At 39.2% G+C, this 16944-nt stretch overlaps 1 protein-coding gene across 2 annotated transcripts in view; it reads right to left on the reverse strand.

Annotated features, from left to right (window-relative positions):
• Positions 1–4202: 4202 nt before the first annotated feature.
• The window catches only part of CCNT1 (cyclin T1), a 39577-nt gene continuing 26835 nt past the window's right edge, over positions 4203–16944 (reverse strand). Inside the window, exon 9 of one of the 2 annotated variants that reach the window (XM_055582387.1) lies at positions 4203–10146. In XM_055582387.1, the coding sequence (XP_055438362.1) occupies positions 8740–10146 (1407 nt within the window). In that variant the 3' untranslated portion in view covers positions 4203–8739. The remainder of the gene's footprint in view (positions 10147–16944) is intronic. The other variant, XR_008714955.1, reaches the window with a different exon arrangement.

The raw sequence follows: 16944 nt of genomic DNA on the forward strand, positions 1-16944 counted from the left end.
TCTAGTAAATAGGGTGAGGAGGTGAATTTGAACCCAGCCCTTATTCTGAGTTTCCCCAGTGGCTCAGACGGTAGAGAATCCACTTTAAGTGCAGGATACCCGGATTCTATCCCTGGGTCCGGAAGATCCTCGGAGAAGGGAAAGCCAAGCCACTTCAGTATTCTTGCCTGGAGAATCCCATGGACAAGAGGAACCTGGTGGAGAGGGGTAGCAAAGAGTGGCACATGACTGAGTGACTAACACTTATTCTTTATCCCTTTCTTCTCTCTTCTATAGTGAAGTGCATTGGACTGAGAGGGCTTCCCAGATGACTCAGATGGTAAAAGTGTCTGCCAGCAATGCGGGAGGCTCGGGTTGGATCCTTGGGTCGGAAGATCCCCTGGAGAAGGAATGGCAATCCACTCCAGTATTCTTGCCTGGAAAATTCCATGGACAGAGGAGCCTGGTAGGCTATAGTCCATGGGGTCTCAAAGAGTCTGACACGACTGAGGGAGTCACTTTCACTTTTTTTCACTTTTTGGACTCAGAAAATTGAGTTCTGAGAAAATTGAGTAAATGAGTTCTAGTTGAGGCCTTGCTTCTCTAAAATACTCTACAATTCCATGCTAAATAACGCAGGTACATAGAATGGCAGATAAATCCCAATCTTATAATCCTTTAAGGATTTTTTAGTTAAAAGCATTTCATCTCACCAGGACTTTGGTAGACATGCTGCTGCTGCTAAGTCGCTTCAGTCGTGTCCAACTCTGTGCGACCCCATGACCCGCCAGGCTCAGCCATCCCTAGGATTCTCCAGGCAAGAACACCGGAGTGGGTTGCCATTTCCTTCTCCAATGCATGAAAGTGAAAGGTTAAAAGTGAAGTCGCTCAGTCGTGTCTGACTCTTAGCGACCCCATGGACTGCAGCCCACCAGGCTCCTGCGCCCATGGGATTTTCCAAGCAAGAGTACTGGAGTGGCTCTCCATAACCCTTGATCTTTTTTGCATCCCAACCTTCCCACACTCTCGTTGTCTGATGTCAGTTTCATTTAAGTTAGCTATTTCTCCACTACCAATAAGCCAGTGAGCATGGTAAGAGAATGTACAAAGCTCCAGAACAGCAGTTTAGGTACAAGAAGTGATTAAAACCAAAATGGGGAAAGGAAGGCTTATAGGTGCCTTTTCCCAAAGATGAGGGCAATCCTAGAAGGCATTTTCAGAGAATGAGAATAACTCTGCTCCTCTGGAGTACACATTCTAGAGTAGTTTGGAATTGTGGATGCAATACAACCATTAAATAGCAACTGTGTTACATACATAAGCAAACACTCCAACCCTCAGATGTACAGAGAGATTTGTTATAAACATCCTGTAACTCAAAACTAGGGGAGGCAGTCACATTACAGAAAACACGGGAATCTTCAACCAAATGCAGTGATATCAAAAAGGAAAATTAAAACTACTATAGGGAACAATGTAAAGAGGCATTAGGGACTAGGTAGAGATGCAACAAAGGCTTTAATTAGGGAGTCTAGAGAAGGCCTTAGTTGTGGGGGGTGTTGGGGGGGAGGCTGTGAAATCCTGCTAAGCTTGAGAAGACAAAAAATGCTATTTAGAACCACTTCTAAGTTGAGGAGAGGTAGAGATTATTAAACGGTCAGGATATTGGCAAATTCTTTCTGCTTTTTATCAAAGTAGATGGCTGTTTTTAATCCGAGGAACACTTTGTTAGCTACTGGACAGGTTAAAAGACCTGAGGCTGTTCATAGAGGTTAGGAAAGATGAATTGAAGGACATTTTTAATTTGGAGTTTTGGGGGCTAGTCCTACAGGAAGTGAGTGTTGGAGGGGGAGGGGGATAAATGAATGCTAAAATCCTATACTTTCTATAGTCATCTTCATCTATTTTCCTTCCAGCTTATCAGGCCAAACACTGGGAGTCATCCTTGATTTCTCTTCGAACCTTACAGCAGATCCTGATAAAGTCACTTCAGTCGTGTTCGACTCTGTGCGACCCCATAGACGGCAGCCCACCAGGTTCCCGCGTCCCTGGGATTCTCCAGGCACAACAGTGGAGTGGGTTGCCATTTCCTTCTCCATACAGCAGATCCTACCGGCTCCAACTTCAAGATATGTACTTCTTGTTACCTTCATCACTTATAACCTGGTCCAAGCCACTTTCATCCGGTACCTTAATTACTGTGAGTGTCCTTACCTTTGACTTCCTGTAGTCCACTTTCAACACAGCAGCCAAATGAATATTTTGGGGGGTGGAGTGGGGGTCTATGCCTCACAGCTTCCAGCAGCTCGCGATCTTAGTTCCCTGGCCTGAGATTGAACCTGGACCCTCGGCAGTGAAAGTCCTAACCATTGCACCACCAGGAAATTCCCCACCAAATGAATATTTTAAAGCCCAAGCTAGATCATGTCACTTCTCAACACTTGTCAATGGTGCTCCATTTCACTGTCTTGATAATGGCTTACAAGCCCTTACTTTATCTAGCCTTCTGCTACTTCTATAACCACATTATCCTACTACTTACCATCTTCCTCAGTCAATTCTGTAACTAGCCCCACTGGCCTCTTTGCTCTTTCTCAAACATGCCAGTATCTTCTCACCTCACAAACTTGGCAACCTAGAATCATCTTAGTCACAAATATTCCCATGGCTTGCTCTCTCACCTCTTTCAGGGCTTTGATGAACTGTAATTTCAACAGTCTTACCCACACACACGAAATCCCTCTCCTTCCCTGCTTTACATTCTCCAAAGTACTTATTATCTAGCATGTTTTGTCTCTTCTACAACTAGAATGTAAGTTATATGAAGCCAAGATGCTTGTTTACTGCCATCAGTAAATGGTATATAGTACTTAGTAAATACTATATTCTAACTAAGGAATAAATGAAAGGCAAGGGAGTGCCTAAAACTACTTTCCAGAAAAGATATATCTAGCTTTCAGTTTTAACTTGTTTTCATGACTAGGGTTCTTTGGTTTTGAGTGTTACGTGAATCAAGAAAAGGGGTTAAGATTCCACAGTGCAAAAAAGGTAGCACAAGACAAGTGAAAATCCACAAACTGAATGAATTCAACAGAAGTAGGCCCCAGAGCTAGAGATTACAATAAATACAAGCCTCTAAGGGGATCCACAGAAGTCATAGAGAGGGCTTCAAACTTTCTACAGAATGTTGAATGATAGAGATCAAGCCAATCTTACTGGTTTTCAAAACTGTCAAGAGACTGGGATGCTTTAGGCACTGATGGTAAGATGAAATGTAACGCTGTACCAGTTAGTTTAACAAACCTCTGTAACTAGGGATCCAGCTGTTTGGAAGTTTGTATTGATTTATACCTCACCTATTCCCAACGATGATACAGTTGATACCTCTTTTAACAAAAGCAAATCACTAAATGTATGACTTTGTAATAAATTTATATCATCCATTCTCACGCTGTTCATTTAGTACTTCTCTGTTCTTCCATTTAAGTCAGACCAATATTCCTAAAATATCAGCAACTTTATCACTAAAGTTTCAGGAGGGGCACTGCCAACAAAAATGTTCTTGTAGTATTTCAGAAAATGGAAGAAGAAATGCACAGAACTCGATTTTTTTTTCAGAAGTGTTTAACACTGTTAAATTTATCTTTCTTTCCTTTTAGGGCTTTTAAACTATAGCTACTCCTAACTTTTTAAAAAATAATTTAAGCATTATAGCATAAAAATTCTTTCCATTTAAATGTGTAATTTACAAGAATTACCTTGTATATGTGATTTTATTTCCCAGGAAAAGGGTGAGTATTCACTATCAGAGGCTATTAATTTTTTTTCTTATAAAAGCACTGCTGTCTATACCAACATTTCAGATTTTTTCAAAGAACCAAATATACAAGTATGAATCACTGAGAGCACTCACTAGATAAGCAGTACATGTTGCTATCTTCTGTTAGAGCTGTCTGTTTCTCTGTGTGCCAGGCATCCTTCCAGGTACCCATGTGACAGTGTAGAATGAGGGGTTTCTCCCCTCAGCCACATCATGCTTACACTGTCAGCTTCACTGTGATGATCAAATCTTAGGTATTCCCACTGAACTCAATTCCCACAGGATCCTGTGCAGTAAGAAAGTACATACTTATACTATCAAAACTAAGACAACTATTATCGTATCAATGAAATGACAGTTAAAGACTAACTTGAAGACTCAGCACACATAAATGATCATCAGATGAGTGTTTAACATTTATTGATGGGATGATAAATACAGATTGAGAAACATACTTGACAGCAAAATATCAAATTGATAGCCAGACTATAAAATGTATACAATGTACTTTTTAAATTTTTAAAAACATTTTTTAAAATTTTTTACAAAGAACCCTTACTGTAATGGTCACTTACATCTTATCATTCACATAACAGCAGTAGAGATCCCAGGAGTAGCATCCAGAACTGAGGTGCACCGAGGAAGACAGAGGCAAGAGCAGAATAATATGCTGAGAAAGGACTCTTAAGAGCAATACAAAAAAAAAAAAAAAGACAAAAATATCACCACAAAATTGTACCTGAGTGACACAGATTGGTAAAGTATTTCATTTTTTTTTTCCTTCTTTGCTCTTTGGTCTGATAAGAAAAGTTTTAGGTGTGGGGAGTAGGGTGAGGAGGTGGTCAGTTTCAAATCCAGAAACCTAGGTTAACACTAAGTCAAGTCAGCTGCATTCTTTTGTGTGCTTAACCCAGCCAGCACTTCCATCTTGTAACCAAATCCAATGTGGTCAACCACTAATCAGTTAAGGCCTCAGCTTTCAACTGAACAGTTCCTGATAACCTGATGGAGACATACTTGCTCTGGCTTCAATTAGCATGCTGTCAAGCATCCCTCTCCATGCTTAATATGGCAACAGAAAACCCAAGTCTTTCTCTTTTCATTCACCATGAATACACACTTAAAAACAGGAAGAGTAGACACCACTTTTCAGTAAACATTCCTTTAGAGACATTAAAATGGAAGGGTCTCCCACTTAAAAATAATTCTCACTCAAGACCACTCTATCAGGCAGGATTATAGTACCAGGCTTTTTATCCCACATAGGGATAGAGAGATAAAACTGGACAGTGTGATACAACATGAACATTCTTTAAACCACCAGGAACAGATACTCAGTTAAAAGCTGGGTGTTGACAAGCAGCAACACAAGAAATCTGGGGAGGCATCAGTCACTAAACGTTTAGTGGGACTGCAGAGGGCTTAGTTCTCACCATGTGAAGGGTTGCATAGGCTGCTTAAATTCTCCCAACCCCAAGACAATAACATTTATATTCCAACTTAAAGATGTTGGAGAATCCCTTTTCCCTGGCATTAAGATCAAAACAGATTATCAACAAAGGAATAATCCTTTTAAAAGTTAAATCAGTTCCCAAGTTCCCACAGTCCCCTGTTTCTGTGGGAAACACAGGTATGTTTAGAATCCAACTATAATCGGCCTTTGTCCAGGAACAAAGAGGGGAATGGATTTTCAATATGGGGAATTAGGTAGCAGAGGTGAAAGTAAATCCAGCACTGATGTTACCATGATTTTATTTTTATATTCTAATCCATTGCTGTTCCACCTGGAGATTTAATTTTTCTATCAATACTGGTGAAGCCAATAATACAGAACTATGTAAAAGGATACATTAAATGAAAACACTAAAATCATAAAAAAAAGTGGGGGGAGCTGAGGGTCTCAGATATGGAAATACATTGATTCAAGTAAAAAGACTAGACTAATTCCTATGTATTTTCTAAACCCCAAAAGCATAACTGATACTTCAGAAGACCAACGTAGCTTTAGATTAATGCTTCACTAAAGGTAAGCAAACAGCAACACAGGTATCTGATTAAAGTCCTACGAACAATTCACAGATAATCGTTTTTGCCAACATGAGATTCAAGCAAAGTTTCAGGAATGAGATTTATAGAACTTGAGGCTCCAGGCCTGCTTATCACCACTTATCCTTGATAGTCTAGGTTAAAAGAGGGGGGGAAAGCCATGTTTACTAGACTAACTTTGGATGTATAAATCCTGTTTTTCACCCTTTGAAGTGGTGAGGGTAAAAGACGACACAGTGTTTAGAAACCACACAACCTCGTGAAGCCTAAGTTTATGGAATTTGGACAACATGCATGCTAGTTGACAGGGACATCTGCTAACCCAAAGACAATGCAGCAAACACTTCATGCAGAGCCCATAAGGAGGCTCATAACATATGCACAGATACAAAAGCAGACACTGCAGGTATCTTAAAACAGTATCAGGAGGCACTAATATAGAAAAGTCTCTAAACTGACCTATATCAGCAATGATCTACTAGTGCAAAGGCCAGACTATACAGCAGAAAGCAGCTTTTAGGCTCTAGTAAGCATTTTTTTCAAGGTCACTCCTGACAAAGTTCTAAGGAACTAACTACAGACGGCCATGAAGAACTGCTGAGGCCAAGTGGATATGTGTGTCTGTGGTGAGGCAGTGAATGTGATTAGAAAATATGTGACATTTCACGAGAAAAACTTAAAGCTGTAAGAGACATTTTCATAATCAAATCAGTGATCATCACTTCCACAAAGATACAAAAGCAAACTAAATAAGCTTTAAAGGTCAGGGAAGAAAGCTGACTCCACCAAACAAAATCTAAACGAACAGCCTAAATTTAGTAAACACATCACGCATCTACCAATTACCAAACATAACACAGAAAATATCAAGGAAAAAGAGGAAAATGTCATCTGTAAAAGTAAAGTGACATTCCAAGTCAAAATTATTACTGGTGTATCGATCAGCAGAGAGCTCACTTTACACAGCAATGGCAGGCACTCTAGACAGTTAAAATATGCAGAGACGTAGGACACTAACTCATCTTCGGTTAAGGTTTATTGTACAAATTCCCTCCTGTATTAGGCCAGTGCATCAGCAATTCCAACTGCCTCAGTTTTCTCCCCAACCTGTTCTTGGCAAGCAGCAGCACACATAAAACTATCTCCCTATGACTTTCAATGAAAAAATTCAAATAAAGAATATTTGGTGTGAAAAAAGCTGCATTAAAATCAAGAAGACAAATTCAAATTGCATCACCTTTTCCATAGCAAAAAACACCATGAAGACTGAAGAATAATATCACATGAAATGATCTGTGACTTGGTGGCATTTTCAGCTGGACAACTTGGCTTAGAATTCTTTCTAGCCCCCTGAAAGATTTCTTTCAACAAAAACATTCACTCCTATTGGGACAATTAAGTACCCATAAGAACAGGACTCCTGATCCATTTTTCTAAAGAACTTTTAGAAATCTCCAGAAGAACTTCTGCCTAGAATTAAAGCCACCAAAGATGGACAATCTAAACATAACAGTTATCTGTAGGCTAGGCTTGCTCACCCTCATGGCATCAGCACTGTTAAATTTGTTAAGTTTTGATCTCTGAAGTCATACAGACTGCAAAAATTGAGGATTCAGCTGCTTCCCTTCAGACATACAGAAAGTCTTACATTCATAATATAATTTAAAATATAATGTCCTAAAAATTCCCAATCACAATTTTCATTGTTTTCAGTATCCTCTAGCTCCATGGCTTCTCCCAGAACTATTCTCACATATGGTCTGGGCTTCACAGAAAGGATAGCACACCCCACTTCGATTCAGGGACCCTGAGACCGCTCTCACTTGAACACTTTCCAAAAGCCCAACATGGGGGGGAAAAAAACACAATACAATTCTGTAGGGCCAAAGCCAGCCTAGCTCTCCAGCCTTCTTCCTCAATCCCATCTTTGTTCTCTATCAAAAGGAAAAAGAGGGTAAAAAAGGAAGTTTGTGTAAGAGTCCAAGATCAGACTATTGGCTGCACCTGCCCAAACTACAATTTAGAAGGCTACCTTCAATTACAACATAAAGAAGAGGGGAAAATATCACACCAAATATATGCCTCTTCCTCCCTTTATGCTCAAAAAGGCCACACCGTGTTCTCCCTAGTAGACTGTAGTAGAAGTAGAAATGGTGAAGGACAGGGAGGGAAAGATAAAACATGATTTTTAAACACACACACACTTAATATCACACATACCCACACTTATATACACACTTACAGGTCGAAACACTTCAAGTGGCCAGAGCCTGTCTCAGCACTCATGGCCAAAATCCTATCTTCCCAACCCACCTACACACACCCCCAACCCTTCAATCCCACCCGGAAGGACTCATTACTGTGTATCTCATACACACAGCAAAATCCCTACCCCTTCCCCAATTATATAAAAAAAAAACTAAACAGATAACTTACTTTCTTTAAATTATTTTTTAAAAGTCTCTTAAAAGATTTTGATGTTTAAATACTTCCTCTCTTCTGATATATTAAACACCAAAAGGATCCACAACTGTTTGATAAAACAAACCCTCCATATTTCAGTCCTGGCAAGAAGAGGGAAGATATCAACTCTAATCAACCTAATTAGGAGGTGGAGAGGCCAAGAAGAGAGAAAGTATTCTGAATCATTCACAGCTTTAACATTCTCACCTCTCCAATACCAGTAAAAACTATAATAAAATAGTTAAATTTCTGAGGCAGGAGATATTAACAACCAAGGCCCTCAACCATCCTCCCACCTATGTCTCAATATTAATTTATTCCCTAGTCCAACAAGGGTGACATATTTCATATGAGAAGTACTTTTCTTAGTCCAGAATCAGTAGTTTAAAAACAAATGCGTTTTTAAAGAAGCTTTTTTCTCTTCTTCTTTTTCACTTGGGAAGGGGTGGAAGTGGTGGAGGAGGTTCTGATGGTAGAGGTGGCGGCCGGGGTTTGTCTGTGTTGCCAGATCTGGAGGACATTCCACCAGCCCGTGGATTCATATATTCTCCATAAGAATGAACGTATTCAAACGCCGGGGGCTGAGTGGGCTGAACACCCTGGGCATTGAGAAGGGAGTTAAGCATATTCACAGTATCTTGATAGTCTGTGGTCTGGGGTGTATTGTGACTATTGGCCCCAGTGGAGCTTTTATCCAATTTCATATGAGGAACTCGAGTTTTACAGCTGGGCTGTGAAAAATGAAGGCCACTTGTGTCTGAGCTATGCCCAGGCAACTGGGCCATTGTAGGAAGAGGTGGGAAGGAGAAATTTATGGAAGAGGATTTAGCACTCTTGGCGGTCTTGGTTGAATGATCATACGCCGCCCCTCCAGTCTCTTCAGGGAGGGGCCTTTTACGAGAAGAACTGGAAGAGGAGAAAGAGCTAGACAAGCTATAGGGTTTGTGTGCTAAGGTGCTTGTCTGGCTACTATGTTTTGGATCACCCAGACGTTTGTTCCCAGTACCAGCTGGAAGCTGTGAGTGAGAGTGTTTGTGTGAGTGGTGATTATGATGATGATGATGATTAGATGGGTGAGTTTTGTGCTTTTCTTTGTGCTCTCGGTTCTTTGTGACACTGTCATCTACAGAATTGTGCTTGTCAGCTGCAGTGTGAACTTTAATGCGCATTTTTATCTCCTCTGGTTTTGTAGAGGCAGCTTTATCTCCACCTGTCATTGGGATTCTCATTTTGAGAGCTGTTTTGTCAGTTTTTTCCAGGAAAGGCCGCTCAGGGTTTTCTGAGCCCTCTATGGGCATTTTCAGAATGACCGAAGAATGGCTATCATGGTGAGACAGGAGATTCTGGGCAGCATACGCATACTGTGACTTCACATTGGCCTCCATGTTCTCCAGTTGCCTCTTCTGGGCAGCCAACTCTTCTGCATGCTTTGCACGGTATTCTTTCAGTGATACTTTAGCTGACGGCACACTCTTACTATTCTGTTTCTGGGAAACAAACGCATTTGAACCATCCTGTTGTGAGGAATGATCAGCTCCTACAAGTGCTAAATTCTCACTCTTCCGATAACCCTGAGCAGGTTCTACCTTGAAAGGAGGGTGGGAGGACAGCCAACGCTCACTTGACAACATCTCCACATTGCTTAAGTTGCTCTTTGAGTCTTCAGTGGCTGGAAGGGAAGGCACTGCACTTGTGGTAGAAGAAGCTGACATGCTCATTAAACCTGCGATAGTTGTATCTGAAGAGCTCTGGGAAATCATATTAAGGATTGTCTGCTCCGAAGAGTTTTCATCTGCTCCTCGGTCATCTGCTTTTGTTTTCCTGTCAGCCTGCCATGCCTAGAATAAAGCAAATAGCATTTTTTCACTTCAAGTAATTCATCATATGGGAAAAAAACACTGAAATGAGTAGACTGTGTCTGCTGTGGCATTGGGAGTTGGGATAGCCCATCACCAGAAGGCTACTCTAACATGAGACTGATAATTATTACCATCAGGAGATTTAAAATTTTTTAAACTTCAATCAAGAATCACAAGATGGCAAAGAGGCATAATACCTAAGGTATGAAAGCAAGCCAAGTGTCCAAAAAAAAAACAACGGATTTAAAAAATGTAGCCTGTACATACAATGAAATATCATTTAGCCTTAAAAGAGGAGGGCGATTCTGTGAAGACAGCAGAGTAGGAAGCCCCAAGAATCTGTCTCCCACCTAAACAACAACTTCACAGGCAGGATCTTTTTGATATAACTATTTTGGAACACTGTAGTCTGCTGAAGGCTTGTAATTTCCAGAATAAGTAAGTCATGGACAAATAATTGGGTTTAATTTCCCTCAATTTCAGCTCTCAGCCCCAGGTAGCTGTGCATCTGTTCCTACAGTACGTTTCTCACAGCTTGGGGAAGCCTGACTGGCAAATACTGGAGGTCTGTGCTCTGATCGCTGACTGTTGCTTTCAATCACAGAGGTACAAACAGGCAGGAGCCCACTGTTGCACCTCCCTCCATTGTTGTGATCCCCTCCTCCTCTGGCTGAAGTGAATTCCCCAGATACAAAGGGCCAACACCTTTCCTCCCCCACTTCATTTTTTCCTTTTCCCTCTTTGGGAGCCAGATATTATGGTAGAACATTAAAAAACTACATATACAGAAATGTCTAGGAGAAGGCTCAGAAAAGAGAAGTCCATAATTTTACACATCAGGCTAATCTTCAGCACAGAGATAGCCCTCAAAAATCAAGCCACCAGCCCAAATATACAAAAATAAAAAATAACAAACCCCAGGAAAGTGAGGGAATCTGATTTCCAGAGTTACCATGTTATTAGATTCAAATATTCAATCTTCAACAACAAAAAATCACAAGGCATATAAAGAAGCAAGAAATATAGCCCATTCGAAAGGAAAAAAAAAAAAAAAAAAATCAACAGAAACTGTCCTGAAAAAGACCCAATGGCAAATCTACTAGGCAAAGACGTTAAAATAACTGCCTTAAAGACACTTAAGGAAACGAAGTTGAAAGTTAAGAAAACATGTTAACAAAATGAGATAAAGAGATTTAAAAAGAAAATAAAAATGTTTAAAGAAACTAGAAAGAAATCCTGGAGCTGAAAAGTACAATAACTGAAATGAAAAATGCACTGGAGGATTTCAAAGACAGATCAGGCAGAAAAATCAGCAAGCTTGAAGACAGCACAATGGAAATTATATCAAGTCTGAGGAACCAAAAGAAAAAAAATCAGAGTACTATAACTTTAGGATGTCAAAGATAATCCCATGATAAATTCAAAGAAAACAGCCTAGAATACAAAAAACGAGCAAGAAAGTTTAAAATTTTTCACTATGAAAAATCAACTAAGTACAAAAAACAGTAATGCAGGAAATGGACAAAAAGCTCTAAGGCATACAGGCATACTTGTGGAGATGCTGTGGGTTCAGTTTCAGACCATCTCAATGAAGCTAATCACAATAAAGTCAGGGAATTCCCTTGTAGCTCAGTCGGTAAAGAATCTGCCGGGACCCGGGTTCAGTCCCCAGCTTGGGAAGATACCCGGGAGAAGGAAATGGCAACCCACTCCAGTATTCTTGCCTGGAAATTCCATGGACAGAGGAGCCTGGTGGGCTACACAGTCCACAGGGTAGCAAGGGTCAGACAGATTGAGCAACTAAACCACCACCACCACAATAAAGCAAGCCTCAAAAAACTTCTCATTACCCAGTGCATATAAAAATTATCCTTATATTGTCTATTAAATATGCAATAGCATTATTTCTTTAAAAAAAAAAAAAAAGCACACATGTTAATTTAAAATACCTTATTGGTAAAAAATGCTAACCATCATTTGAGTTGTAGTAGTAATATTATCACATATCACAATAATAGGAATTTCCAAAATGTAACAGACATAAAGTGAGCAAATACTGTTGGGAAAATGGCACAAACAGACCTTTTCATTGCCACAAACCTTCATTATAAAAAGTGCAATATCTGCAAAGTGCAATAAAACTAGGTATGCCTATATAAAAAATACCATAAGTGACAGAAGTAAGTCTCTCCTTATCTGTAATTACTTTAAGTGTAAGTGGACTAAACTCTTAAGGAAAAGACAGATTTGTAGAATGGGTAAAAACATACGCTCGAACTCCAACTTACAGTTATCTATATGCCACTGAGATCCAAAGACCCAAACAAGCAAAGTGAAAGGATGGAAAAAGAAATACAATGCAAACAGTAACCATGAGAACATGCCTGGCTATTCTAAGAGCAGACAAAATAGACTTTAAATCAAAAAAGGTTTTAAGAGACAAAGAAGGGACATTATATATGTTAAAAGGCTAGGTACAGAAATAAGACACACCAGTTATAAACATTTACATACCTAGTGACAGGCCATCAAAATATATGAGGCCAAAACCTAAAAGAATTCAAGAAAAATAGACAGCTTTACAGTAATAGTTGAAGACTAAAATACCCCCTTCACAATGATTGACAGATCAGACAGAAGATGAGGAAATAGGACTTAAATAAACTAACTAGATCCAACAAACATATACAGAACACTCTCCCCCAAATCAGCAGCATACATTCTTTAAGTGCATATGAGACATTTTCCAGGACAGACCATTATGTTAGGCCGCAAACTTAGTCAACAGATTTTAAAAGACACATATCATACTAAAAATCAAAACGAGATAAGTTAGTGAAAACTGGAGGGAAAAAAATCACAATGGATCAAAGAAATCAAAAGGGAAATGAGAAAATACTTAAGAGAAAAAGGAAAACAAAAGTACATTTCAAAACTTAAGGGATGTAGCAAAAGTGGTGCTAAGGGAGAAATTTACAGCTATAAACACACTAAAATCAGCAAACTAAAATCCCACAAGCTGTGAAACACAAAAACAAATCAACAAACATCTCAAAATAACAAACTTACAATTTAAGGAACTAGAAAAAGAGGAACAAAGGTAGCAGAGAGAAAGATGCAGTAAAGATTAGAGCAGAGAATAAAATGGAGAAAAGAAAAATAGAGAAAAATCAAAATAAAATCTGGGGACTTCCCTGGTGGTCACGTAGTTAAGAATCTGCCTGTCAATGCAGGGGACACAGGTTCAGTCCCTAGTCCAGAAAGATCCCACATGACATGGGATTAAGCCCATGCACAACAACTACTGAGCTCGGGCTCTAGAGCCCTTGACCTGTAACTACTCAGCTTGTGAGTTCCAATTCCTGAAGCCTACACACGTAGAGCCTGTGCTCCATGACAAGAGAAGCCACCACAAGAAGGAACACCAATCCTTTTCAAACGCTCCAAAAAATAAGAGGAGGAATACTTCCCAAATCATTCTATGAGGTGAGCATCACCCTGATAACCAAAATCAGACTAAAACACTGTAAGAAAGGAAAACTACAGGCCAATATCCCTTAAAAACATAGATAAAAAATCTTCAACGAAATACTAGCAAAATGAATTTGACAACCTATTTTAAAAAATACATATCATGACCAAGTGGGATTTATTTCTGGAATATAAAGATGGTTCAACATATGGAAATCAATCGATATACTATGTCACAAAAAGTGAGACACGACTGAGCACGTACACAAGCACATCACATAAGCAGAATGAAGGGGAAAAAAACCAATACATGATCGTCTCAATTCATGAAGAAAAAGCATTTGACAAAATTCAACCCACTTTCAACATAAAAATACTCAACAAACTAGGGATATAAGCAAACTATCTAAACATAATAAAAACCATATATAAAAAACCCACAGTGAATATCATATTCAATGGTTAAAGTCTGAAAGCTTTCCTTAATATCAAGAATAAGGAAAGGATGCTCACTTTCAACATCTGCATTCAATATACTTCTGGAAGTCCTAGCCACAGCAATCAGGCAAGAAAAAGAAAAAAAAGGCATCAAATTGGAAAAGAAGAAGTAATATTATTGGTCTGCAGATAACATAAGCTTATATGTAGAAAACCCCAAAGATTCCATCAAAAAATTATTTTCTATAATTCTATTAGAATTAATCAATGAATTAGGCAAAATAGCAAGATAAATAAAATTCAGTTACAATTCCCTGAATGAACAGTAAACAATCTGAAAAGGAAATTATATGAAAACAATCCCATTTACAACAGCATCAAAAAGAGTACTTAGAAATTACCAAGTAAAAACTTGCATGGGCTTCCCTAGTAGCTCAGATGGTAAAGCATCTGACTGCAATGCAGGAGACCCGGGTTCAATCCCTGGGTTGGGAAGATCCCCTGGAGAAGGAAATGGCAACCCATTCCGGTATCCTTGCCTGGAAAATCCCATGGACAGAAGAGGCTGGTGGGCTGTACAAACCATGGGGTCACAAAGAGTCAGACACGACTCAGCGACTAACACACAAAGACTTGCACAGTGAAAACTGCAAAACACTGGTGAAAGGTATTATGGAAAACATAACCGGAAACTCATCCGGTGTACTCGATCCAAACATTAACTCAAACATTAGTATTGTTAAAATGTGCATACTCAAAGCAATGTATAGATTCCTACAATCCCTATCAAAATTCCAACGACATTTTTTGCAGAAATAAAAAACCCATCCTATAATTTATATGGAATCTCAAAGGACCCTGAATAGACAAAACAATCTCGAAAATGAAAAACCAAGCAGGAAGACTCACACTTCCTGATTCCCAAACTTACTACAAAGCAACAGTAATCAGAACAGTGGGGTAATGACATATAGATGAATGGACCAGAAGTCCAGAAGAAACCTTGTCATACATGGTCAAATGATTTTTGACGAGGGTGCCAAGACCATTCAATGGGGAAAGGACAGTTTTTGCAACAAATGGTGCTAGGAAAACTATACATCCACATGCAAAAGAATGAGACTGGACCCTTACCTAATACCATATACAAATATTAACACAGATAAAGGATCCAAATCTGAGATCCAAAACAGTAAAACTCATATACCTGAGAAAACCATAATCCTAAAAGACGTATGTACCCCAATGTTCAATGCAGCAATATTTATTTACAATATCCAGGACATGGAAGCAACCTAGGTGTCCATCGACAGATGAATGGATAAAAGAAATTGTGATACCTATATACAATGGAATGTTACTTAGCCACAAAAAGGAATGAATTGGAGGCAGTTAAACTGTGGTAGATGAATGTAGAACCTGTTATACAGAATAAGTCAGAAAGAGAAAAACAAATATATATGAACGCATATGTATGGAATCTAGAAAAATAGTATTGATGATCCTATTTTCAGGGCAGGAACAGACACAGAGTACAGACTTTTGAACACAGAGAACTTCCCCTTGTGGGGGAAGGAGAAGGTAGGATGAATTGAGAGTAGCACTGAAATATATACATTACCACGTAGAAACAGTGACAGATTTTATTTTCTGGGGCTCCAATATCACTGCAGATGGTGACTGTAGCCATGAAATTAAAAGATGCTTGCTCCTTGGAAAAAAAGCTATGGACAAACCTAGATAGTGTATTAAAAAGAAGAGACATCACTTTGTCAACAAAGGTCTGTATAGTCAAAGCTATGGTTTTCCCAGTAGTCACGTACAGATCTGAGAGTTGGGCCATAAAGAAGGCTGAGTACCAAAGAATTGATGCTTTTGAATTGTGGTGCTACATAAGATTCTTCAGAGTCCCTTGGATGGCAAGAAGATCAAAGCTGTCAATCCTAAAGAAAATCAACCCTGAATATACATTAGAAGGACTGATGCTGATGCTGAAGCTCCAAAACTTTGGCCACCTGATGCAAAGAGCCGACTCAAAGGAAAAGACCAATGCTGGGAAAGATTGAAGGCAGAAGGGGACGACAGAGGATGAGATGGCTGGATGGCATGAACGGACACAAGTTTGAGCAAACTCCAGGAGATAGTGAAGGACAAGGAAGCCTGGCATGCTGCAGTCCATGGGGTTGCAAAGAGTCAGACATGACTTTGTAACTGAACAACAATGGCTGGTTCACTTGTTGTAAGGCAGAAACCAACACAACACTGTAAAGCAATTATCCTCCAATTAAAAATATATATATACAACTCTTAGAAGAAAGCAAAGAACAAAAGGTTCACAACACTGCATTTAGCAATGACTTCTTAGATATGACAGAAAAGGCCAGGTGATCACACCCCTCCCCAAAAAGGACTCCATGGGAATATTTAAATTTTGTGCATCAAAAGCCACTATCTGGAGTAAAAGGCAACACACATAGGAGAAAATATTTGTAAATTATATATCTGATGAGGGATTAGTATCCAGAATATGCAAAAAACTCCTAAAACTCATCAACAAAAACCAAACAACCCAATCTGAAAATGGACAAATGACTGGAGTAGACATTTCTCCAAAGATACACAAATGGCCAATAAGAATATGAAAAATGCTTAACATCACTAATTATTAGGGAACTGCAAATCAAAGACCACTTCACATCCTTTAGACAGCTACTGCCAAAAAAAAAAAAAAAAAAAAACACACATTAACAGCCAAGTGTTAACAAAGATATAAAGAAATTGGAACTCTGTGAGCTGTTTGGTAGGAATGTAAAATGGTACACCAGTATGGAAAACAGTGTAGTGGTTCCTCAACAAAATAAAAATAGA

The sequence above is a fragment of the Bubalus kerabau genome, chromosome 1 (assembly GCF_029407905.1).
Source record: "Bubalus kerabau isolate K-KA32 ecotype Philippines breed swamp buffalo chromosome 1, PCC_UOA_SB_1v2, whole genome shotgun sequence".
In the NCBI taxonomy this organism is placed as follows: Eukaryota; Metazoa; Chordata; class Mammalia; order Artiodactyla; family Bovidae; genus Bubalus; species Bubalus kerabau.